At 35.8% G+C, this 22,570-nt stretch overlaps 1 protein-coding gene across 10 annotated transcripts in view; it reads right to left on the bottom strand.

Annotated features, from left to right (window-relative positions):
- The window catches only part of CCDC138 (coiled-coil domain containing 138), a 135,368-nt gene that overhangs the window by 111,423 nt on the left and 1,375 nt on the right, over positions 1 to 22,570 (bottom strand). For 4 of the 10 annotated variants that reach the window (XM_035001913.1, XM_035001910.1, XM_035001918.1 and 1 more), the window contains exons 2-6: positions 21,755 to 21,812; positions 19,759 to 19,879; positions 17,747 to 17,874; positions 13,997 to 14,184; positions 5,986 to 6,144 (exon numbers count right to left, since the gene is read on the bottom strand). In XM_035001913.1, coding sequence (XP_034857804.1) covers positions 5,986 to 6,144; positions 13,997 to 14,184; positions 17,747 to 17,874; positions 19,759 to 19,879; positions 21,755 to 21,812 — 654 coding nt within the window. Of the gene's footprint in view, positions 1 to 5,985; positions 6,145 to 13,996; positions 14,185 to 17,746; positions 17,875 to 19,758; positions 20,387 to 21,754; positions 21,813 to 22,570 lie in introns of those variants that run through there. The other 6 variants (XM_035001911.1, XM_035001912.1, XM_035001915.1 and 3 more) reach the window with 6 other exon arrangements.

The following is a 22,570-nucleotide window of genomic DNA, read 5'->3' as shown; positions in this document are numbered from 1 at the left end:
AGTAAGTACATACCTGTAAATGAACTCAATGCTCCAACAAAAAGACAAGGTGAGTGAATGGATTAAAAAATAAAACCCAGTCAAGAGACTAACATCAGACCTAAAGACACGTACAAAGTGAAGAGATGTAAAAAGATATTCCATATGAATGGAAATGAAAAAAAAAAAGCTGGGGTAGTAATACATCAGACAAAATAGACTTTAAAATAAAGACAGTAACAGGGGCGCCTGGGTGGCTCAGATGGTTAAGCGTCTGCCTTCGGCTCAGGTCATGATCCCAGGGTCCTGGGATCGAGTCCCCATCGGGCTCCCTGCTGGGCGGGGAGCCTGCTTCTCCCTCTGCCTCTGCCTCTCTCTCACTCTCTGACTTTCATGAATAAATAAATAAAACATTAAAAAAAAAATAAAAAAATAAAAAAAAAATAAAGACAGTAACAGACAAAAAAGGGCACTACATAGTGATAAAGGGATCAATCCAACTCGAGGAAATAACAATTATAAATACCTATTCCCCCAACATAGGAGTACCTAAAGACATTAAGGGAAATTGATGGAAATATAATAACAGCTGGGGACTTTGTCGCCCCACTTACATCAATGGATAGATCGAGACAGAACGTCAGAAAGAAAACTTGATTCTGAACAACACATTAGATCAGATGGACTTAACAGATACATACAGAGCACTCTATCCAAAAACAGCAGAATACACATTCTTTTCAAGTGCACATGGAAACATACTTTTCTAACCACAGTGGCATGAAACTAGAGATCAATTACAAGAAAAATGGAAAAAACACAAACACATGGAGGCTTAACAACATATTACTAAATAACCAGTGGATCAACAAAGAAACAGAGGAAATCAAAAAATACCTGAGACAAACGAATATGGAAACACATCATTCCAAAATCTTTGGGACACAGCAAAAGAAGTTTTAAGAGGGAGATTTACAGTATTACAGGCCGACCTCAAGAAACAAGAAAAATCTCAAACAATCTAACCTCACACCTAAAGGAACTAGAAAAAGAACAACAAACAAAGCCCAAGGTCACAGAACGAAAGAACAAATAAATATCAGAGCAGAAACAAATGAAACAGACTTTAAAAACCGGTAGAAAATAGAATTAGAATAGAAAAAATGAACAAAATTATGAGGTTATTTAAAAAGAACAAAAACCTACAGCCAGGTACACCAAGAAAAAAAGAGAGGACTCAAAAAAATAAAGTCCGAAATTAAAGAGAAGTTTCAACTGACACAACAGAAATACAAAGACTCATAAGAGACTATTATTAAAAATTATATGCTAAAAACTTGTATGACCTAGAAGAAATGGATAAATTCCTAGAAACATACACTCTTCCAAGATTGAATCAGGAAGAAATAGAAAATCTGAACAGATCAATTACTAGAAATGAAATTGAATTAGTAATCAAAAAATGCCCAACAAACAGATGTCTTCACAGGTGAATTCTATCAAACATTCAAAGAAGAGTTCATACCTATCTTTCTCCCAACTATTACAAAATTATTTAAGAGGAAGGACAAATGGGGCACCTGGGTGGCTCAGTTGGTTAAGCGACTGCCTTTGGCTCAGGGCATGATCCTGGAGTCCTGGGATCAAGTCCCACATCGGGCTCCCTGCTCAGCGGGGAGTCTGCTTCTTCCACTGACACTCCCCCCTCTCATGCTCTCTCTGTCTCATTCTTTCTCTCTCAAATAAATAAAATCTTTAAAAAAAAAAACAAAGAGGAAGGACAAATTCATTCTGTGAGGTGAGGCCAGCATGACCCTGATATATTCCAGGGATGCAAGAATGGTTCAATATTCGCAAATCAATGTGATATGGCACATTAACAAAATGAAGGATAAAAATCATATGACCATCTCAACAGATGCAGAAAAAACATTTGTCAAAAGGCAACATCCATTCATGATTAAAACTATTAACAAAGTGAGTATAGAGGGCACATACTTCAACATAATAAAGGCCATATATGAGAAAGCTACAGCTAACATCATACTCAATGGTGAAATGCTAAAAGCTTTTATTCTAAGATTAGAAACAAGACTAGAATGCCTACTTTCACCACTTTTATTCAACATAGCATTGGAAGACCTAACCAAAGCAATTAGAGAGGAAAAAGAAAAGGCATCCAAGTTGGGAAGGAAGAAGTAAAACTTGTCACTATTTGCAAATGACAACATATTATGTATAGTCAACCCTAAAGAATTCACCAAAAACTATTAGAACTAATATGTGAATTCAGTAAAGTTGCAGAATACAAAATTAATATACAGAAATCAGTTGTTTCTATACTAATACCAAAGTAGCAGAAAGAGAAATTAAGAAAACAATCTCATTTACAATTGCATTAAAACCAATAAAAATACCTAGGAAGTAATTTAACCACAGAGGTGAAACACCTGTATTCTGAAAACTATAAGGCATTAATGAAAGAAATTGAAGACGTCACAAATAAATGGGAAGATATACCATGCTCATGGATTAGAGAACAAATAATACTGGTAAAATTTCCATACTACCTGAAGTAATCTACAGATTCAATGCAATCCTTACCAAAAATGCCAACAGCATTTTTCACTTAATTAGAACAAAGAATACTAAAATTTGTTTGAACCACAAAAGACCCCAAATAGCCAAAGCAACCTTGAGAAAGAAGAACAAACCTGGAGGTATCATACTCCCAGATTTCCAACTTAACCACAAAGCTATAGTTATCAAAAGAGTATAGTGCTGGCACAAAAACTAACGTGGAGATCAACAGAACAGAACAGAACAGAGAGCCCAGAAATAAACTCATGCTTATATGGTAAAGTCATCTACTACAAAGGGGGAAACATTATACAATGGGGAAAAGACAGTCTCTTTAATAAATGGTGCTGAAAAAACTGAACAGCTACATACTAAAGAAACTGGACCACTTTCTCATACTATATACAAAAATAAACTCAGAATGAATTAAAGACCTAAATCTAAGACCTGAAACCATAAAACTCCTAAAATAAAACAATGGTAATAAACTCCTGGACATCAGTCTTAGAAATATATTTTTGGACTGTCTCTTCAGGCAAGGACAACAAAAACAAAAATAAACAATTGGAGAAAAAAAACCACAATTTGATCTACATCAAACTAAAAAGTTTTTGCACAGTGAAGGAAACCATCAATAAAGCAAAAAAGCAGCCTACTGAATAGGAGAAAATATTTGCAAATGATATATCCAAAATATATTTGGATACTAGTTAATACTCAAAATATATAAAGAACTCCTACAACTCAACAACAAAATAAAGAATCCAATTAAAAAATGGGAAGAAAAAAAAAAAAAGCCTGGGGAAAGTACCTTGGACAGCAGCAGAGAGCACACAAACCAAAGAAGCAAGCAAATTGAGAAACTAGAAGTAGATCCTAGCAAGCATTCCTTCCCTGATGTGGCTAACATAGTTCAAGAGAAAAAACACAGGCCCCGAAGAGTTCAATCTGAACCCAAAATTTCAGCAAGTGAGGAAGATCCCAACTTTGAAGATAACCATGAAGTGTCTCCATTGATTTGAAACATCAGGCTGCATCGATGGACCCACCAGACCCAGTTCTGTTCATTGCAGAGTGTGTGCAGACCATTTATGGTAAACACAGAGTTATTTATCAACGTTACTACTCCAGTGTTTTAGCTTCTACTTTACACAGTAATATTCTTAAACTAGTTTAAAATTCAAATGTACACCTTAAAATGCTATAACTCATTTGTCTATAATAAAATGCTTCTAGAGCAAAAAAAAAAAAAAAAAAAAGGGAAGTGGACCTGAACAGATATTTTTCCAAGGAAGATATACTGATGGCCAAAAGGTACATGAAAAATTGCTCAACTTCACTAATCATCAGGGAAATGCAAATCAAAACCACGAGATATCACCTTACAACAGTCATAATGGCTTGTATCAAAAACACAAGAAATAACAAGTGTTGGCAAGGATGTGGAGAAAGGGAAACCTCATGCACTGTTGGTGGGAATATAAATCGGTGCAGTCACTCTGGGAAACACATGGAGGTTTCTCAAAAAATTAAAAATAGAACTACCATATGATCCTGCAACTCCACTTCTGGGCATTTACCTAAAGAAAACGAAAACACGAATTCCAAAAGATATATGCACACCTATGTTCACTGTAGCATTATTTACAACACCCAAGATATGGAGGAAACCTAGGTGTTCACTGATAGATAAATGGATAAAGATGTGGTACAAATACACAGTGAAATATTACTCAGATGTAAAAGAGAATGAAATTCTGCCATTTGTGACAACATGAAGGAACATTGAGGGTATTATGCTAAGTGAAATAACTCAGAGAAAGACAATCACTGCTGATTTCACTTTTACATGAAATCTAAAAACAAAACAAATGAACAAACAAAACAGAGACTCATAAAAGAAAGAACTGGTGTGGCTGCCACCATGGGAGGGAGGTGGGCGGTGGTGGGCAAAACGGGTGAAGGTGGTCAAAAGGTACAAATTTCCAGTTAAAAAAATATATAAAGAACCAGAAAAATGTGACTCTAGAGACATGCCAATCCTTACATGACCCAGATGCTGAATTTTTACGTTATGTTCCCTGAGGTAAATACAAATGAATGCAAATGGAAAGATAAAAATGGCAAAGGAAAAATGGCAAACAATTGGAGAAAAAAAACCACAATTCGATCTATATCAAACTAAAAAGTTTTTGCACAGTGAAGGAAACCATCAATAAAGCAAAAAAGCAGCCTACTGAATAGGAGAAAATATTTGCAAATGATATATCCAAAATATATTTGGATACTAGTTAATATTCAAAATATATAAAGAACTCATACAACTCAACAACAAAATAAAGAATCCAATTAAATTCTTTTTAAGAATTTAAAAGAATTCTTTAATTCTTTTATTAATTATAATAATTAATTATATTATTTTTTTATAATAATAAAAAATTAAAATATAAAATAGGTCAGTGGTTACTAGCAGGGTGTGGGGGTACTAGGGGCAGGGAGGGATAACTACAAAGGAGTATAAGGTAATTTTTGGGGTGCTAAAATTATTCTTTATTGGGATTATGGTGGTGATTATAAGACTATATGCATTTTTCAAAACAGGATGAAATTTACTCTATGTAAGTTACACATATAGTAATGTATCTGTTGATATGAAACAAAGTACACCCTACCACCTAGATAATGTCCTTGATAAAAATATTCAACCTGAAAAAATCCTTAGGAAACAATCAAGCAAATCCAGAATATGACATACTCCATAAAACTGCTGGCCTGGAATCTTCAAAGAAAAGTCTCACAAAAAATGGCTGACTGCACTAGATAAAAAGATACAAATATCAAGTATAATGCATGAATTCTATCTAGTTACTTGATCAGAAAATAAAACAAGCAATAAAAGATTTCAGGACAATGGGGCACCTGGGTGTCTCAGTCGGTTAAGAATCTGACTCTCAGTTTCACCTCAATCGCTATGGCAGGCCCCATGCTCAGCAGGGAGTCAGCTTGAGAGTCTCTGCCTCTCCCTCTCCCGCTCACACTTGGCACGCACACTTTCTTTCTCTCAAATAAATAAAATCTTAAAAAAAAAAATCTTAAGACCCAGTTGGGAAAGTGAATGCAGACAGTATATTAAGTTAAATTATTCAATTAGCATTAATTTCCTAATATGATAACGATGTGGCAAATATCCTTATGCTTAGGAGACACAAAGTCCTAAAATTAAGCACTGATAATACTAAAGAAGTATCTAGGGGTGCTGAGTCATGATTTTTGCAAGTTAGTTTCAAATGGTCCAGGTAAAACTATGTGGGGGGAGGGGGAGTAGAGAAGAAATTAAGCAAATGTGGCAAAATGCTAATAACTAGTGAATCTAAATTAAGAAAAACAGAAATCACATTACTCTGAAATCAAAAGCTATATAGTTACCTCCTTTATAATCTGAAATCTTGTAAGAACTTCTTCTTCGACACCTTTAATTTTACTCAAAGCAGTTTCATGTCTGAAAAGTAGTTGTTCTCTTTCAACTAAAAAACATTCCCGCTTTTGAAGTTCTTCAGCAAACTCCTGTTGTGCTGCAGTTTCACACTGTATTAAAATGTCAGATTCAAGTGTTTTTAGAAAATACATTCACAAATTCTACAAATTACATTTTATTTACTGAGGTTTTAGCTTAATCAAATGGTATTTAGGACTACATGTGTATAAGTAAAATCTGGATTACAGTAACAGCTAGACTACCACAGCAAGTAAGCTTGCACAGAAATTCTATCTTGTTACAAAATGACGTGACACCATAGTGAGATTCCACTATGAAGACTCTAGAGAATTTGGGGTCCAAAATGCATCTGTACTATGTGCAATAATCCCCTATCCAGCTTCAATTCCATGCTCCACTTCAACTTCACCGTCTGTTCTTTTCCCTATACTCTCCACCCCCTCCCCTCCCTGTCCTTCACTTGGGCTAAAAGACCCCAGCCCTGCATTATTAGCACTAACCCCAATGCCACACTGCTCGATACCAATGGAGAAAACACACCAGAAAAAGTTGTACTATTGTAAATTCAGGGAACCTCTACCAGATTCTCAATGCAGTCCAGAAAGTGTTTTTTATTTTCATGGTTCGTTCTCTGTCTCCTACTCTCCACAGTGCCTATATTTCAACCCTTCTCCATTCTTTATTTTGAACACCTCACCTCCTACATGATTCTGTGCAGACAGCCTTGGTCTCTAACTTCACAGGAAAAATAGAAGACAGCAGAAGGAAACACCAACCTCCTGCCCTCAAAACACACAGGTCTCTCCTTCCCCCCCATTACAAAGGCAGACTCAGGATCTCATTGCCTTCTGCCTTCTTTGGACACTGCTGTGCTGAAATCCCTCTAATATTTTTAAAATCTCCAATCTCATCTGAAATGGAGTTGCTCTTGACCACACCCACTAAGTGCCTTCCTTTCACAAAATTCTTTAACACTTTGTCTACACCTGCTGAGCCCTCTTTATTTCCCAATCACTCCTCAATTTACTTCAATCGGGCCTCCGCCAGCATCCCCCTACTACATCTGAAGGTCACTTTCAGTCCTAATTTTATTGAGTCTCTCAACAGCATTTTATACGATAGGCCCTTTCTTCCAATTTAAAATAATCTTTCTTTGGATTCCAAGACACCACATTCTCTTGGTTTTCCACCTCACTCTCTGGCCACATTTTCTCAACATCCTTTGCGGGCTCTGCTTCCTTTACTGTCATTTAACTACTAATGTTCCTCAGGATTTGGGCTTAAGTCACTTCCCTTCACATCTTCTCATTCTCTCTGCTTACTTCCCTCCACTCAATGGCTAAATTACTATGTATATGCTAACTGATCCCAACCTACAATTGCTCAGCTCTTTCTCCTAAGCTCCAAACTCAAGTCCAAACTTCCTACTGAATATCCTCACCTGTATGCTTTCAGCTAGCACAAAATAAACATGTCCAAACTGAATTCAACTAGCCATCAGGGACATGCAAGTCAAAACCACAATGAGGTGTCACTTCACACCCACTAGGATGGCAAGAATCAAAAAGACAGACAACAAATGTTGTCAATGACATGAAGGAACTGGAACCCTCGTACGTTATTGGTGAGAATGTAAAATGGTGCAGTCATATTGGAAAATGGTCTTAAAAATTCCTCAAAGTTAAACAAAGAACTACCATATGACCCAGCAATTCCACTCCTTCATATACGCCAAAAAGAAATGAAAGTATATATCCAAACAAAACCTAAACATGAGTGTTCATAGCAGCATTAGTCATAATAGCCAAAAAGTAGAAACCCACATGTCCATCAACTGATGGAAAAAAAGGAAAATGTGGTATATCTATATAATGGATTATTCAGTTATAAAAAGGAATAAAATTCTGATACATGCTGCAACATGGATGAACCTTGAAAATATCATGCTAAGTGAGAGAAGCCAGACACTTCACACACACTACGTATGATTCCATTTATATGAAAAGTCCAGAATAAGCTAATCTATAGCCAGAAAATAGACTGATAGTTGCCTAGGGCTGAGGGGAGATAGGTGGGGTGGGAGGTTAATGAGGAGAGATATCTAATAAGTAGGGGGTTTCTTACTGGGATAATGAAAATACTCTAAAATTGGTTGTGATGATGGTAGCATAACTCTTCAAATATTCTAAAAATAACTGTACACTTTAAAAAAATTAAAAAGAGGCCCTTCCAACATTGATGACACAGCAAAAAGATGGCTGTCTATGAACCAGAAGGTGGGCTTCCAATAGACAATGAATCTGCCAGAGCCTTGATCTTGCACTTCCTAGTTCTGGAACTATATCATGCAGGTTCACTATCTCCTTCAGTGCTCAGCAGGCCACTGTGAAGATACATCACATTTTCCCTTTTTTGGAGATGGCTCAAGATGTATGGAAGTGTTGAATCACTATATTGTACACCTGAAACTAATATAACACTATGTTAACTAGCTGGAATTAAAATAAAAACCTAAAAAAAAAGAAAAGATTCAGTAGACCTTTCTTCTGACCATCATTTCTGAATGTGGAAGCTTTTTGTATGGGACCAAGCCTCTACTCTGAAAAAGGAACAAGACACCTGCCTTCACCCATCTCAGTGCCAGCAGTTCCTGAGGCAGATATACACAGCCTTGAAAGAAATGAATTCTAATGCAATCATTAACAGATTCCCCACCACTGGTCAACTGTTAACAAAAACTTGCTGGAATTCTCTTATCTCAGCATATGATGAAAGCCAGAAAGTTCTACTATCATGCTTATATTGTTTAACAAAGAACCCTAGAATTCCAGAGAATTGAAACTTAACTCCTGGACACAGGGTTGTCATCTCATATACTTTCAACATTCAAATTTGATATAAAAGAAACTGGTCTGTTTGCTCAAAGTCTTGGGTATGCACCTATAGATTACTATCCTGGTTCGCTTAAAAATATGGTCTTATCATTACTGTCTAAACTCAGAATCATCTTAATGGATTTAACACTCAAAGGCAAAAAATGCAAACTACAACATCAGTGAGATAGCTATCATATTATGGGGGAAAGACAACTCCAGGATGTTGCTGATGGGAACGTAAATAGGCACGGTAACTTGGGACAATAATTTGGTAGCAACCTGCTACCACTACTTCTTACAGGTTAAGGACACTTAAACAGAGCTGTTTGTAAAATATAAACTCCATCCTGTATATTTATATAGAAATAAATAAATAGGGATGCCTGGGTGGCTCAGTCAGTTAAGAGTCTGCTTTCAGCTCAGGTCTTGATCCCAGGGTCCTGGGATCAAGCCCTGTATCAGATTCCCTGCTGAGGGAGGCTGCTTCTCCCTCCCCCTCTGCCCTCCCACCCCTGTCATGCACTCTCTCTCTCTCAAATAAATAAATAAAATCCTAAAAAAAAAAAGAAAGAAAAAAATAGTGGTTTATTTAGAGGCAGTAAATATGAATGAACTAGAACTACATTTTCCAAACATATAAATCTCAAAAATATAACAAAGAATGAAGCAAGGAAGTTGCAAAAAGAAATTCACAGTATGTCATTACTTATGTAACATTTTAAAACATTCAAAACAATACATATATATGAATATATAAAAGTGTTAAAACAGGACATAATGGATCCACACTAATTTCAAGAGAGTGCTGAATCTTTGGGAAAAGGAAGAGGTTATGGGATGGAGGAAGGCTGTTTCAACTCTAATCGAAACATTTATTTCCTTTAAAAATATCAAACAGAATTATTAATAAAATGTTAGCATTATGCAATATGGGCAATGGGTTGATCCATCAAAATCCTAAAGGAGAACACAGGCAACAACCTCTTTGACCTCAGCCGAAGCAACTTCTTCCTAGAAACATCGCCAAAGGCAAGGGAAGCAAGGGCAAAAATGAACTATTGGGACTTCATCAAGATAAAAAGCTTTTGCAAAGCAAAGGAAACAGTTAAGAAAACCAAAAGACAACCGACAGAATGGGAGAAGATATTTGCAAATGACATATCAGATAAAGGGCTAGTATCCAAAATCTATAAAGAACTCATCAAACTCAACACCCAAAGAACAAAGAATCCAATTAAGAAATGGGCAGAAGACATGAACAGACATTTTTCCAAAGAAGACATCCAAATGGCCAACAGACACATGAAAAAGTGCTCAATATCGCTCGGCATCAGGGAAATCCAAATCAAAACCTCAATGAGATATCACCTCACACCAGTCAGAATGGCTAAAATTAACAAGTCAGGAAACGACAGATGTTGGCGGGGATGCGGAGAAAGGGGAACCCTCCTACACTGTTGGTGGGAATGCAAACTGGTGCAGCCACTCTGGAAAACTGTATGGAGGTTCCTCAAAAAGTTGAAAATAGAGCTACCATATGATCCAGCAATTGCACTACTGGGTATTTACCCCAAAGATACAAAAGTAGGGATCCGAAGGGGTACGTGCACCCCGATGTTTATAGCAGCAATGTCCACAATAGCCAAACTGTGGAAAGAGCCAAGATGTCCATCGACAGATGAATGGATAAAGAAGATGTGGTATATATATATACAATGGAATATTATGCAGCCATCAAAAGGAATGAGATCTTGCCATTTGCAACGACGTGGATGGAACTGGAGGGTATTATGTTGAGTGAAATAAGTCAAACAGAGAAAGACATGTATCATATGATCTCACTGATATGAGGAATTCTTAATCGCAGGAAACAAACTGAGTGTTGTTGGAGTGGGGGGTGGGGTGGGAGGGATGGGGGGACTGGGTGATAGACACTGGGGAGTGTATGTGCTCTGGTAAGCGCTGTGAATTGTGCAAGACTGTTGAATCTCAGATCTGTACCTCTGAAACAAATAATGCAATATATGTTAAGAAAAAAAAAAAGAAGAAGAAGAAGAAGGTAGCAGGAGGGGAAGAATGAAGCGGGGGAAATCGGAGGGGTAGACGAACCATGAGAGACGATGGACTCTGAAAAACAAACAGGGTTCTAGAGGGGAGGGGGGTGGGAGGATGGGTTAGCCTGGTGGTGGGTATTTAGGAGGGCACATTCTGCATGGAGCACTGGGTGTTGTGCACAAACAATGAATCATGGAACACTTCATCTAAAACTAATGTTGTAATGTAAGGGGATTAACATAAGAATAAAAAAATTAAAAAAAAATATGGGCAATGGGTTGATATTATAATATTACCTATGTTTTTCTGTATGTCATATATATTTTATAAACTTTTAAAAACCAAAACACTGTTACCTAGAAAAATACTGCAAATGAAAAGATAATATTCATGATAAAGGAATTATTTCCTACACAAAAATTAAAGGTATAAATTTCAAAAAAACAATCTTCTCCCTCCAGTTTTGTTCCCTATCTCAGCAAAAAGTAGAATCATTTATCCAACAGCCAAAAGAATAAACCTGCATTTCATCTTTGACTAAAACCCTACTGCACACCTCCCACATCAAAACAATCTCCAAGACCTACTGGATCCATCTTTTAAAAATGTTTAGAATCCATCCACTTCTCTTTATCCCTAAGGCCCTCATTCTAACCCAAGACACCATGAGGATACCACATCTCTTCACACTCTGCCGTCTCCCTAGATCTCACCTACTGGTGACAGCTTTAAATATCTATATGTAAATGACTCCCAATTTAGATGCCCATCCAAGACGTATGTTCTAAACGCCAAGCTGATACATTTACTTACATGAGGTCTCCATTAAAGTCTCAAACCTAATCCATTCCAAACTAAAATCTTGATCTTTCTCCCCTATATTCATTCTTCCAAGTTGTACAAACCAGAAATGTGGAAATTATCCTAGACACCTATTCTCCCTATACCACATCGAACTCATCACACCAAGTTTAGCCCATTTTACCTCCAAAAGCAATCTCAAATCTATTCAATTCCACTTCTCTGCCACCCCCCAGTCCAACTTACCATCACCTCTCACCTGTACTATTACAGTAGGATATCCTACCCGGTCTCCCAACTTCCATACCTATGCCCCTCCAACCCACTGATTTAAGCATACATTAGATTGGGGCACCTGGGTGGCTCAGTCATTAAACTGGGTGGTTCAGTCTGCCTTCGGCTCAGGTCATGATCCCAGGGTCCTGGGATCGAGCCCCACATCAGGCTCCCTGCTCCACGGGAAGCCTGCTTTTCCCTCTCCCACTCCCCCTCTGCTTGTGTTCCTGCTCTTGCGGTCTCTCTCTCTCTGTCAAATAATAAATAAATAAATAAATAAATAAATAAATAAAATCTTAAAAAAAAAAGGGGCATATATTAGATTAAGCAACTCCCCTGCTCTAAAAATCCTCATTTACTTACTACATTTTCCTTGAATGAATATATCATCATGCTTCTGGGGCTTCTCTAACTAGACCATCACACAGTCTAGTAGGGCTAATCCCCTACTCTTCCTCCAGGGTATAAGTTAAATGATACTTTCTCAGAAAACCTTACCAATCTATCCTAATCAGGTTTCATATTATACCTGAATTATTCACTTAAATTTATAAAATTGTAACTATATGAGTACTCACAATTGACTCTAATAAGCTATGTGTGGCAAGAACCATATATATTTTATCTTCTTCTATATATTCAACACTAAGCATGCAAAGGCATTATTAACAAGTGTTCAAACATATGCTGAATGAATGAAATTGCAAAATTTGACAAAATGTATATACTTAATGATGACCAACATAATAGAAGACTAAAAAAAATTTTTTAAGTTAGATTTGACTACAGATTAAACAAGATTAATCCACTGGACTTCATTTTCAAAAAAATATGTCTTTATTGTCTTTGCAGTAAATGATATATCTTTACAACTTTGCTTATTCTTTTTTATCTCATAAAGTATTAGCAAAGAAATCTTCCCAATGCACTATTACTCTGTCACTCATTTGCTTAAAAACCTGTTGTAGCCAGCCTGAGTGTTCTTTCCCCAGGCTGGTAAGTTCAGTTTGACAAATCACTCCTTTCCAAAGACCTCCCACCCCCAACTCTTGCCACCTGGAATGCCCTTCCACTCCTCTTCTCTTTAAATTTTACCTCAGTCAAGTACCAAGTTATGTCTCTTCCTGAACTGTTTTCCAGTGACTTTAGGCCAAAATAATCTTTTTCTGAAATGCTATGGTAATTATAATCTGAATTATTCAGACAAAATGGAGATATTGGAGGTTTTTTTAAGATACTGGTTTTTTAAAAACGTTTATTTCCTTGTATACAAATATAGCAGAATTCCAACTAGAACAATTTTGGTCTGGAACTGGGTATTACACATACCTTTGCTCCCTTCTGTACTCTCACCTAGTGGACACTTGATAAATACATGAAGTACATCCTTTAGAAACAAAAAAATCCCAAAGAAGATAAAGACCAATGTTCTGAATCGAATTTTGGTGAGAATTGACAAGAGAACGTCTTACATATACGTATTTAAAACAATGAATCAGGAACACTACTTCAAAAAGCACACTTTAAGGGCACTTGGCTGGCTCACTTGGAGGAGAATGTGACTCAGGGTTGTGAGTTTCAGCCCCACGTTGGGCGTAGAGATTACTAAAAAAAACAAACCTAAAAAAAAAAAAAGTACACTTTACCAGCAGATTTTTTTATTTCTTAAGCAAGGATGGGATAGAAATAAACACAAAACACAAAACAGTCTGAAATCTAAGAAATATGCCTGTACCTAAAAATACCATTTATTTTTTCCATCAGCTATAAATTTTTCCCTTCAATAATTGTAATAAATTTATTTGTTCCCTTTTGACTTTATCTCGACATGCTTAGCTAAAATAATTAAAATGAAATACTCTGTATTCAAATTTTATATATGTTTAGTGCTTAGAACATAAATATATCTGAATTCTCAATTTTTAGTTCTTACCTGCAGTTTCTGATGTATTTGAAACAATTCCTCATAGATCTGATTAATCTGATGTGGAAGTATTCTCTGCTTCTTTGGTGCTTTAGATGTCGAACAGCTGACACGTCTCAGAGGGGAGTCACTTACATTACTACAACATTCAGTCCAATTTCTTGAATTTGATGTCACATTAGTTGGCTGGGCAACTGCTACAAAAGAAATTTAATTATAAATTATTACAGTTTTAAGTATTCTCAGCGTACTCTTCAGGAAGAGTTACTTTAAATATGAATTAAAAGTATTGTTAAAAGTCTCCAGTATTAAAAACAGTATGGAGGTTCCTCAAAAAGTTAAAAATAGAACTACCCTATGACCCAGCAACTGCACTACTAGGTATTTATCCAAAGGGTACAAAAACAGTGATTCGAAGGGACACATACACCTCAATGTTTATAGGAGCAATGTCCACAATAGCCAAAATGTGGAAAGAGCCCAGATGTCCATCTACAGATGAATGGATAAAGAAGATGTGGTATATATATACAGTGGAATATTACTCAGCCATCAAAAAGAATGAAATCTTGCCATTTGCAATGACATGGATGGAACTATAGGGTATTATGCTAAGCGAAATAAGCCAGTCAAAAACAAATACCATATGATTTCACTCATATGTGGAATTTAAGAAACAAAACAGATGAACATAGGGGAAGGAAAGGAAAAATAAAATAAGATAAAAACAGAGGGAGGCAAACCATAAGAGACTCTTAACTCTAGGTAAAAAACTGAGGGTTGCTGGAGGGGATGTGGGTGAGGGAAAGGGATGATTGAGTGATGGGTATTAAGGAGGGTACTTGATGTAATGAGCACTGGGTGTTACAGGCAACCAATGAATCACTAAATTCTACCCTTGAAACTAGTAATACACTATATGTTAACTAAATTGAATTTAAATAAAAAAAATTTTTTTTTTTTGGGCGCCTGGGTGGCTCAGTTGGTTAAGCAACTGCCTTCGGCCCAGGTCATGATCCCAGAGTCCCGGGATCGAGTCCCGCATCGGGCTCCCTGCTCAGCAGGGAGTCTGCTTCTCCCTCTGACCCTCCTCCCTCTCATGCTCTCTGTCTCTCATTCTGTCTCAAATAAATAAATAAAATCTTTAAAAAAAAATAAATTAAAAAAAAATTTAAAAAAAATTATTTTTTTTAAAGTCATCAGTATTATATGCAGAAACAATTACATAGCAAATGTGGTAAAATGTTAAAATTTAGAAAATCTGTGTGAAGGCCTTACAGAAATTCTCTATGCTCTTATGGCAATTTTTCCCTAAGTCTGAAATTATTTCAAAATGGATTTTAAAGATTTTTATTTTTATTTATTTGACAGAGAGACAGTGAGAGAGGGAACATAAGCAGGGGGAGTAGGAGAGGGACAAGCAGGCTTCCCGCTGAGCAGGGAGCCCAATGCGGGGCTCGATCCCAGGACCCCAGGATCACAACCCGAGCCGAAGGCAGACGCTTAACAACTGAGCCACCCAGGTGCCCCTCAAAATGGATTTAAAAGTGCATGAAAACACTCATGTATTAACTGCCTAGGCCAAGAAATAAATGTAAAGTTACCTCAGAAACCCCTGATTACATTCCCTTCTCTCCTCTAAACCAAATTAACCACTAACCCAAATATAGCATTAATCATTGCTTTATTTTTTAAAAGTTTTTAGTATCTGGGTAAAAAAAAAAATTAAGACCTCATTTTGCCTGGTTTTAAATCTTATATAATGTCTGTAATTTAGATAATGATGTAATTATGTAATTTCTATAACCTCCTTTAAATATGTTCTTGTATTAATGACTGAATCAGGTTCACAAATCTTCACTACTTTATCCTATTTTGTATTTTTATAAGCCAACATTCTACTACAGGTGGGTATTTGAGCTCTTTGTCTACATAGGTGCTCCACAGTCTTGCATGTGGCTGCTGGTACACATGTTCAAGAGTTTCTCCAGGGTATATGACTAACAGCAACATTGTTGGATCATAAGGGACATGTGCAGGTTCAACTGTGCCAGTGATATCAAACTGCTTGCCAAAGTGGTTATATTAATTTACTCTCCCCAAAGCAATGGATGAGCAAGTTCCTCTTGCTTCACTTCTCTGCCAACACTGTATTGCCAGAATTTATTTTCTGTTAGTACTGAAAGTGGTTTTAACTTGCATTAGCCTTCCTGGGAATCCTAGCTTTAAGAAAGGGGTCTCCTATTGTATTCCCCATCTTGGACAGACCTTAGGGAGCCAAAATAAAAAATAACACAAATTTTTCACAAAGAAAAACGTTTTAGGGCGCCTCGGTGGCTCAGTCTGTTAAGCAACAACTCTTGATTTCAGCATAGATCATGATCTCAGAGTAGTGAGATCAAGCCCCATGTGGGGCTCCACACTCCACAGGGAGTCAACTTGGGATTCTTTTTCCCTCTCCCTCTGTTCCCCCTTCCCCAAATGTGCATGCAAGCGGGCGCACTCTCTAATAAACAAATAAATCTTAAAAAAAAAAAAAAAAAAAGTTTCACTTCACTCAGTTCAGCAAATCCCCTTAAAGTGAAAGTTTCATTTTTTAGAAGATTTTATTTATTTATTTTATTTATTTTAATTTATTGCATGCAGGAGGGGGAGGAGGGGCAGAGGGAGAGGGAGAAAGAATCCCAGGTGACTCCAGTGGAGCACAGAGCCCTATACTGGGCTTAATCTCAGGACCCTGAGATCACAACCCTAGCTGAAATTGAAAGTCAGATGCCCAACAGACTGAGCCACCCAGGTGCCCCTAAAGTGAAAGACACTTTCACTGCTTTGCTTGTCTCTCTAGGTTCCCATCTCACAATCCGTAGCTTAAATATTCCTTAATTATGTCAACTCTTAAATACATTCAACTTTTTTTTTTTTACATTATCCTGTATTTTCAATTGTTTTTCAGTGGGAAAATCCAACATGTAGCCAGAAACACAAGTCCAGGCAGAATTTCTTTTCACTTTCCTCAAATGCTGAGATGACTAGGAAAAGGATGAAGGAGAGTGGGAAGGGAGAAATGAGCATGTGTTGTGTGCAGACAACATATGCCCAGAAGAGATGCACAAAGGCTATCAAAGGGGCAACACTGTTCTCAAAGTATTGCAGCCAAGAGGAAGCCATTTCTGGTTGCCTCTTTCCTTGAAATGCTGACAAAACTATGACATGCAGCCACATGCACAGAAAGTTATTAAAGAAGTGCCTGAAGAAGCTATACCTTAAGTAATCTGGAGTACTGTCTTAAAATATTAAAGGATTACTCAAATCTACCACAGTATTTAGTGACTTGCTAAACAAATACTGATATGAAAAAATATGAAGAAATTATAAAAAGTATTCAATTGACTAACTTATTTTGATAATTTTGAGAGCATAGGAATACTACTGGAAAATAATGAAGTTTATTTTTCTCTTCTCCTTTAGTTAATAATAAGCACAGTTACTCTCTCATGGCTTACAAAAATGCAGAACACAGAAATACACAGACACATGAGGGCCAGTGTTATTAACCATGGGATAAGCTTTATGTGCTCTACTTGACAAAGCTACTTAAAAAAAAAAGATTTTATTTTTAAATAATCTCTACACCCAATGTGGGGCTCAAACTTATAACCCTGAGATCAAGAGTCATGTGCTCTACCTACTGAGCCAGCCAGATGCCCTGAGACAAAGCATCTTTTTAAGTAACTATTCTAAAATGATTATCTCTTTTACCTTTTCCTATGTCTTTAAAAGACTGTTTGGTTATTTTGGAGGTACTAATTCTATGATCATTCTCAATTAACTCTTCTTTTTTTTCTCGTTGCTTCAAATCTTGAAAAGAATCCAGTTCATCATCTAGGCTTTAAAAAAAAAAAAACCCTATCACAACATTCTGGAAGTTCTATAGCATTTTAAAAAGATAAAACTGCTTTTCAAATATTAACAGCATAACAACTGAAAAAAAATTTAACAAGTAAACATTTTTGAAAATGGAAAACAAAATGTGAAAAGTAAGTCACTGATCCTAAAAAGTCACCACAGGTACCTTTCTACATAATCCAATGGGCTTAATTTAAAATGACATATACCTGTAGAACGCTCTACAACTGCCAAACTCTTTCTTTTGATTCCTAATACTTCTGTGAGGTAGATATAACAGGTCCTGTTAGCTATAATTTTAGCTAAAAGAACTAACATTTAACAGGAAGAAACTGAAACCTAAAGAATTTAAATAACTGACACATGACGTTAACTAGTAAAAGGTAAAGCAGAACTAGAATCTCAGGTGTTCTCTCCAAAAAGATGATCTCAAAGTTGAAATTTCTAGAGCAGTGCTGCTCAAAGGAATATAATTCAAGTCACATAAGGCAATTTAAAATTCTCTAGTAGCCGTATTAAAAACATAAAAACACAAAATTTTAACAATGTTAAGTGTTTTAACAATATTTAACCCAGTATATCTAAAAGATTATTTTAATATATAATCAGTATTAAAAAATTATTAAGATATTTTGCATTCTTTTATCCATCTTTGAAATCCGGTGTATTATTTCTTACTTATATTTCACGTACTCAATAGCCTCCTGTGCCCTGTGGCTACTATGCTGGACAGCACTATAATTCCAGATTAGATCATAACTAGAGATTATGGAAAAAACTGCCTAATGTTACAAAAACTTTCATAGTTCAAAAGCTTCAAGTTATAACTTGAAATTATACCCAGATCATTTATGATAACAAAAAATGATAAAACTATTAGTTAAATATAAGAAAATAATTTCCAGAAATTCATAATTATCTCAAAATAACTTTTACTTTCCTTACTCTATATTCAATCTACCTCATGTCCAAATCTTAAATCCATATCAACAAAGCTACTTTGTGAATGCCAAATGAAATAGTATAACAATGATAATAGCACATTTGAATGCTTTTCTATGTATTAAGCACTGTTCTAAGTGCTTTACATGAATTAAATCATTTAAGTAGAAAATGAGGCAATTATATAAAAAACTCAAGCTCCCAAATATCAATTACATGAATAATTTACACATATTTTTGGCACAGTTAGCTTTTCTTCTCCCCATGATTATCTCAACATTTCATTTTGTATATGTATACATCTTTATGGTTTAACAGTATTCCAAAACATTTACCCTTCTTGATATACATAGCACCTCCTTCTGCCACATATTTATGGCATTTAATTGGATCTAATTCAGAACTTTATTTCACCTTAGCTTCCACTGTTTTTATATTGGTTTCACCCACTCACAGCCCAACACTCTGCACATTTGTAGTTAGCATCCCCTTAGATTGATTTCTTCAATCTCTCTACCTAAAATATAGCTTACCACACTAGAAGATACACAATGGATACTGAGTTAAATATCACTGTCTAACAAACCTGCATTCATCTGTATCCTAGCTCCTTAAAAAAAGGGGGGGGGGAGCGGAGCAGGGTCTTCATTTGGGTCCTGGATGAATAACCATAGAAATAATTGTTCACCTTTCATACTGTGTAAATAACTTTCCATTATACCACCAAACATAATGCTAGGCTTATGCTTTTATCACAGAGAGTCTCAGTAAAAATTAATAAATCAGTCTCTTCAACCATTCAGCAGGCTCCAGACTGCTTGTACTTCCTCTCAGAAAAAAGCAAAGACATAAACAATCCACACTTTAATCTGTTTTTTTAGATACCCAAGGGAGAGCAATACTAAGGATTCAAAGTACTTTACCAATTCACATTTAAGTGTTTGAATGAACTACAAAGTGGTGTTGTGCAATGCTTTCTTTCATCAGAATAACATCTTAATGATGAACCCACTTTATCTCCGGATGAGAAGATACCCAAATCATCTGTTAACAAAAAAGAAAATAGCAGAGATTACTAAAATCAGATACTAATTTCATTCTAGGCTTCTAAAGGTAAGTCAGCAAAATTACCTCATGATTTCTTATCTGTATGTCTCTGTAATGCAAACTTCAAAAAACAGGCATCAAATCTTGTATTTATATAGCACTTTACTGATTTCAAAATGCTCTTTCATTTATTACCTTATTTGATCTTAGCAACAACTAGCTTACTATGAAGTAAGCAGAATAGGTGCCTTTAACCCTATTCTAATGATGTGAAGTCTAAGGACCAGAGAAGTTATATGAAGTTATCCAAGTTAACAGAACCAGCAAATGGAAAGATTAAAATTCAGAATCCAGGCTTATTCCTACCTAATCATTATATTTCATCAGTCCTCAAATATTAAACAGCTTATTTTATAATTTTAAACACTAAACATTTTTTTTATTAGACAGAGAGAGAGCACGAATGGGAGGGGCAGAGAGAAAGGGAGAGAGAATCTCAAGCAGACTCTGCACTAAGCATGGAGCCCAACACAGGGCTTGATCTCACAACCCTGAGATCCCGACCTGAACCAAAACCAAAGAGTCAGACACTTAACTGAATGCAACACCCAGGCGCCCCTAAACACTAAACATTTAACAGACTATTGGCCTATATCTAAACTGAATAAAAGGCAAAGAGAGCTTCTCTGGTAAGAAATTTAGAAATATTTTTAAAAACTTTTTTGGAATTATCTGATTTTTTAAAAACTAGTTTCAGAGGTAGAATTTAGTGATTCGTCAGTTGCATATAACACTCAGTGCTCATTACATCAAGTGCCCTCCTTAATGCCCATCACCGAATTATACCTTCCCCCCACTCACCTCCCCTCCAGCAACCCTCAGTTTGTTCCCCAGAGCTAAGAGTCTCTGGTTTGTCTCCCTCTCTGATTTCATCTTATTTTTCCTTTCCTTCCCCTATGTTCATCTGTTTTGTTTCTTAAATTCCACATGAGTGAAATCATATGGTATTTGTCTTTGACTGGCTTATTTCGCTTAGTATAATACCCTATAGTTCCATCCATGTCTTTGAAATGTATGCAGCCTTGTCTAACATGCATTTTTACCCCATCAGAAAGTAAATGAGCTATACTTTTTAGTTATATTTTAAAAAGCTGGAAATTTTAGGGCAAATTTCAAAACTAAAATATAATTTTAAGATATTTTTAAGATACTAGACTCAGTAATAACTGGGTTTTTTTCATACTGAAGGAATGTTTCGGAAGAGTGTTTACAAAATTTCAAAATGAAATAAACTTGGAAAAAAATGAAATTCTCTAATCTACCATCTGATAAACTTTTAAAGATACGGTTTCTGCTATCACCCCAAAATTCGGTGATTATACTTACTAGTGAAAACAACACTGAAGAAGTACCAACAAATCAAAAGACTAATGGTTAATTAGCTATATATGTTAGTTCCAGATTACCACATAATGTTCCAATCCACCCAATCTCACAATATAATTATCTTTATCAAGTACATTTGATAAATTCTTCCAGTGCAACAATTATTACCCCTGTAACTTGGAAAAGTTTATGCCTCAAAAAAATAGCAGTTTTCTTTACCTAATATACTGTTTAATTTTTAACATTTTTAAAGGCAAAAATGCTGTAACTGAAACACCAAAAAGAATTCAATTTGATTTTAAAGACATCTTACACATTTACCCCCCCCAAATCTTGATTACTATTAGTTCATTACCCGAATGAAAAAAGCTTAGTATCACAAGATATCTGGCACTTAGTCTTAAGCCTAAACATTTTTTTTTAATGTTTTTTCTCAAATTAAATTTGTTAAAACCCCCAAATATACAAAATACTCCATCAGCTTACCTGGGGAGGTTAGCAATCTTCTCTTCCATTTAGCCTGATCAAAATTTGAAAAATCATACTTAAAAAAAAAAAAGACATATTTAATTTATATATTAATAATCAACCTACAGTCTCAAAAGAGTTCCCCACAAATTATGTATTAAGTACAAGGAATAATTACAAAGGTTAGAGTGGACAAATCTGATAGACACTACCTTAACCAAGTAGTCAAAAGTTAGTATCACCAATAATGGGGCAAAGCAACATCACAGGTCTCCTAATGAACAGGAGCAACGCATACATACATCCTGCCAAAAATGCAAAAACCAATCTATCTAATCATGAGGTGTATTCACCAGAGAAACTCAGCTGTCCTATAGTCTTCAAAAATATCAACATTATAGAAGGCAAAGAGTTAAGAACCTGTTCCAGAAAAAACAGAAGCGAGAACCAAATGCCATGCTCATTTTTAGACTGTATCTGCACCAGGAAAAAAAATTTTACAAAGGACATTATTGAGATAATTGGTGAAATTTGAAATTGAACCATACATTACATATTATTGTATAAGTGGTAAGTCTCCTTAATTTATTACTGGGGGCATATAAGAGAATATGCTTATTCCTAGAAAATACACTAAAGTATTTATATTTGGGGGTAGTATCACAGTGCCTGCAAGTTACCCTTCAATAGTTCAGGGGGACAATGTGTGTTTGGAAAGTCAAAACTAGGAATAGTAACGCAAATGTGGCAAAATGTTAACAACTGGTGAGTCCAAACGAAGTATTCAAGAGTTCTTTGTATTATTCTTGCAACTTTAAGTTTGGAATTGTTTCC

Source organism: Mirounga leonina, unplaced genomic scaffold, assembly GCF_011800145.1.
Source record: "Mirounga leonina isolate KUSES-001 unplaced genomic scaffold, KU_Mleo_1.0 Mir_125, whole genome shotgun sequence".
NCBI lineage: Eukaryota > Metazoa > Chordata > Mammalia > Carnivora > Phocidae > Mirounga > Mirounga leonina.
The sequence above is the reverse complement of the archived record's forward strand: the minus strand, read 5'-3'. Positions and strand labels throughout refer to the sequence as shown.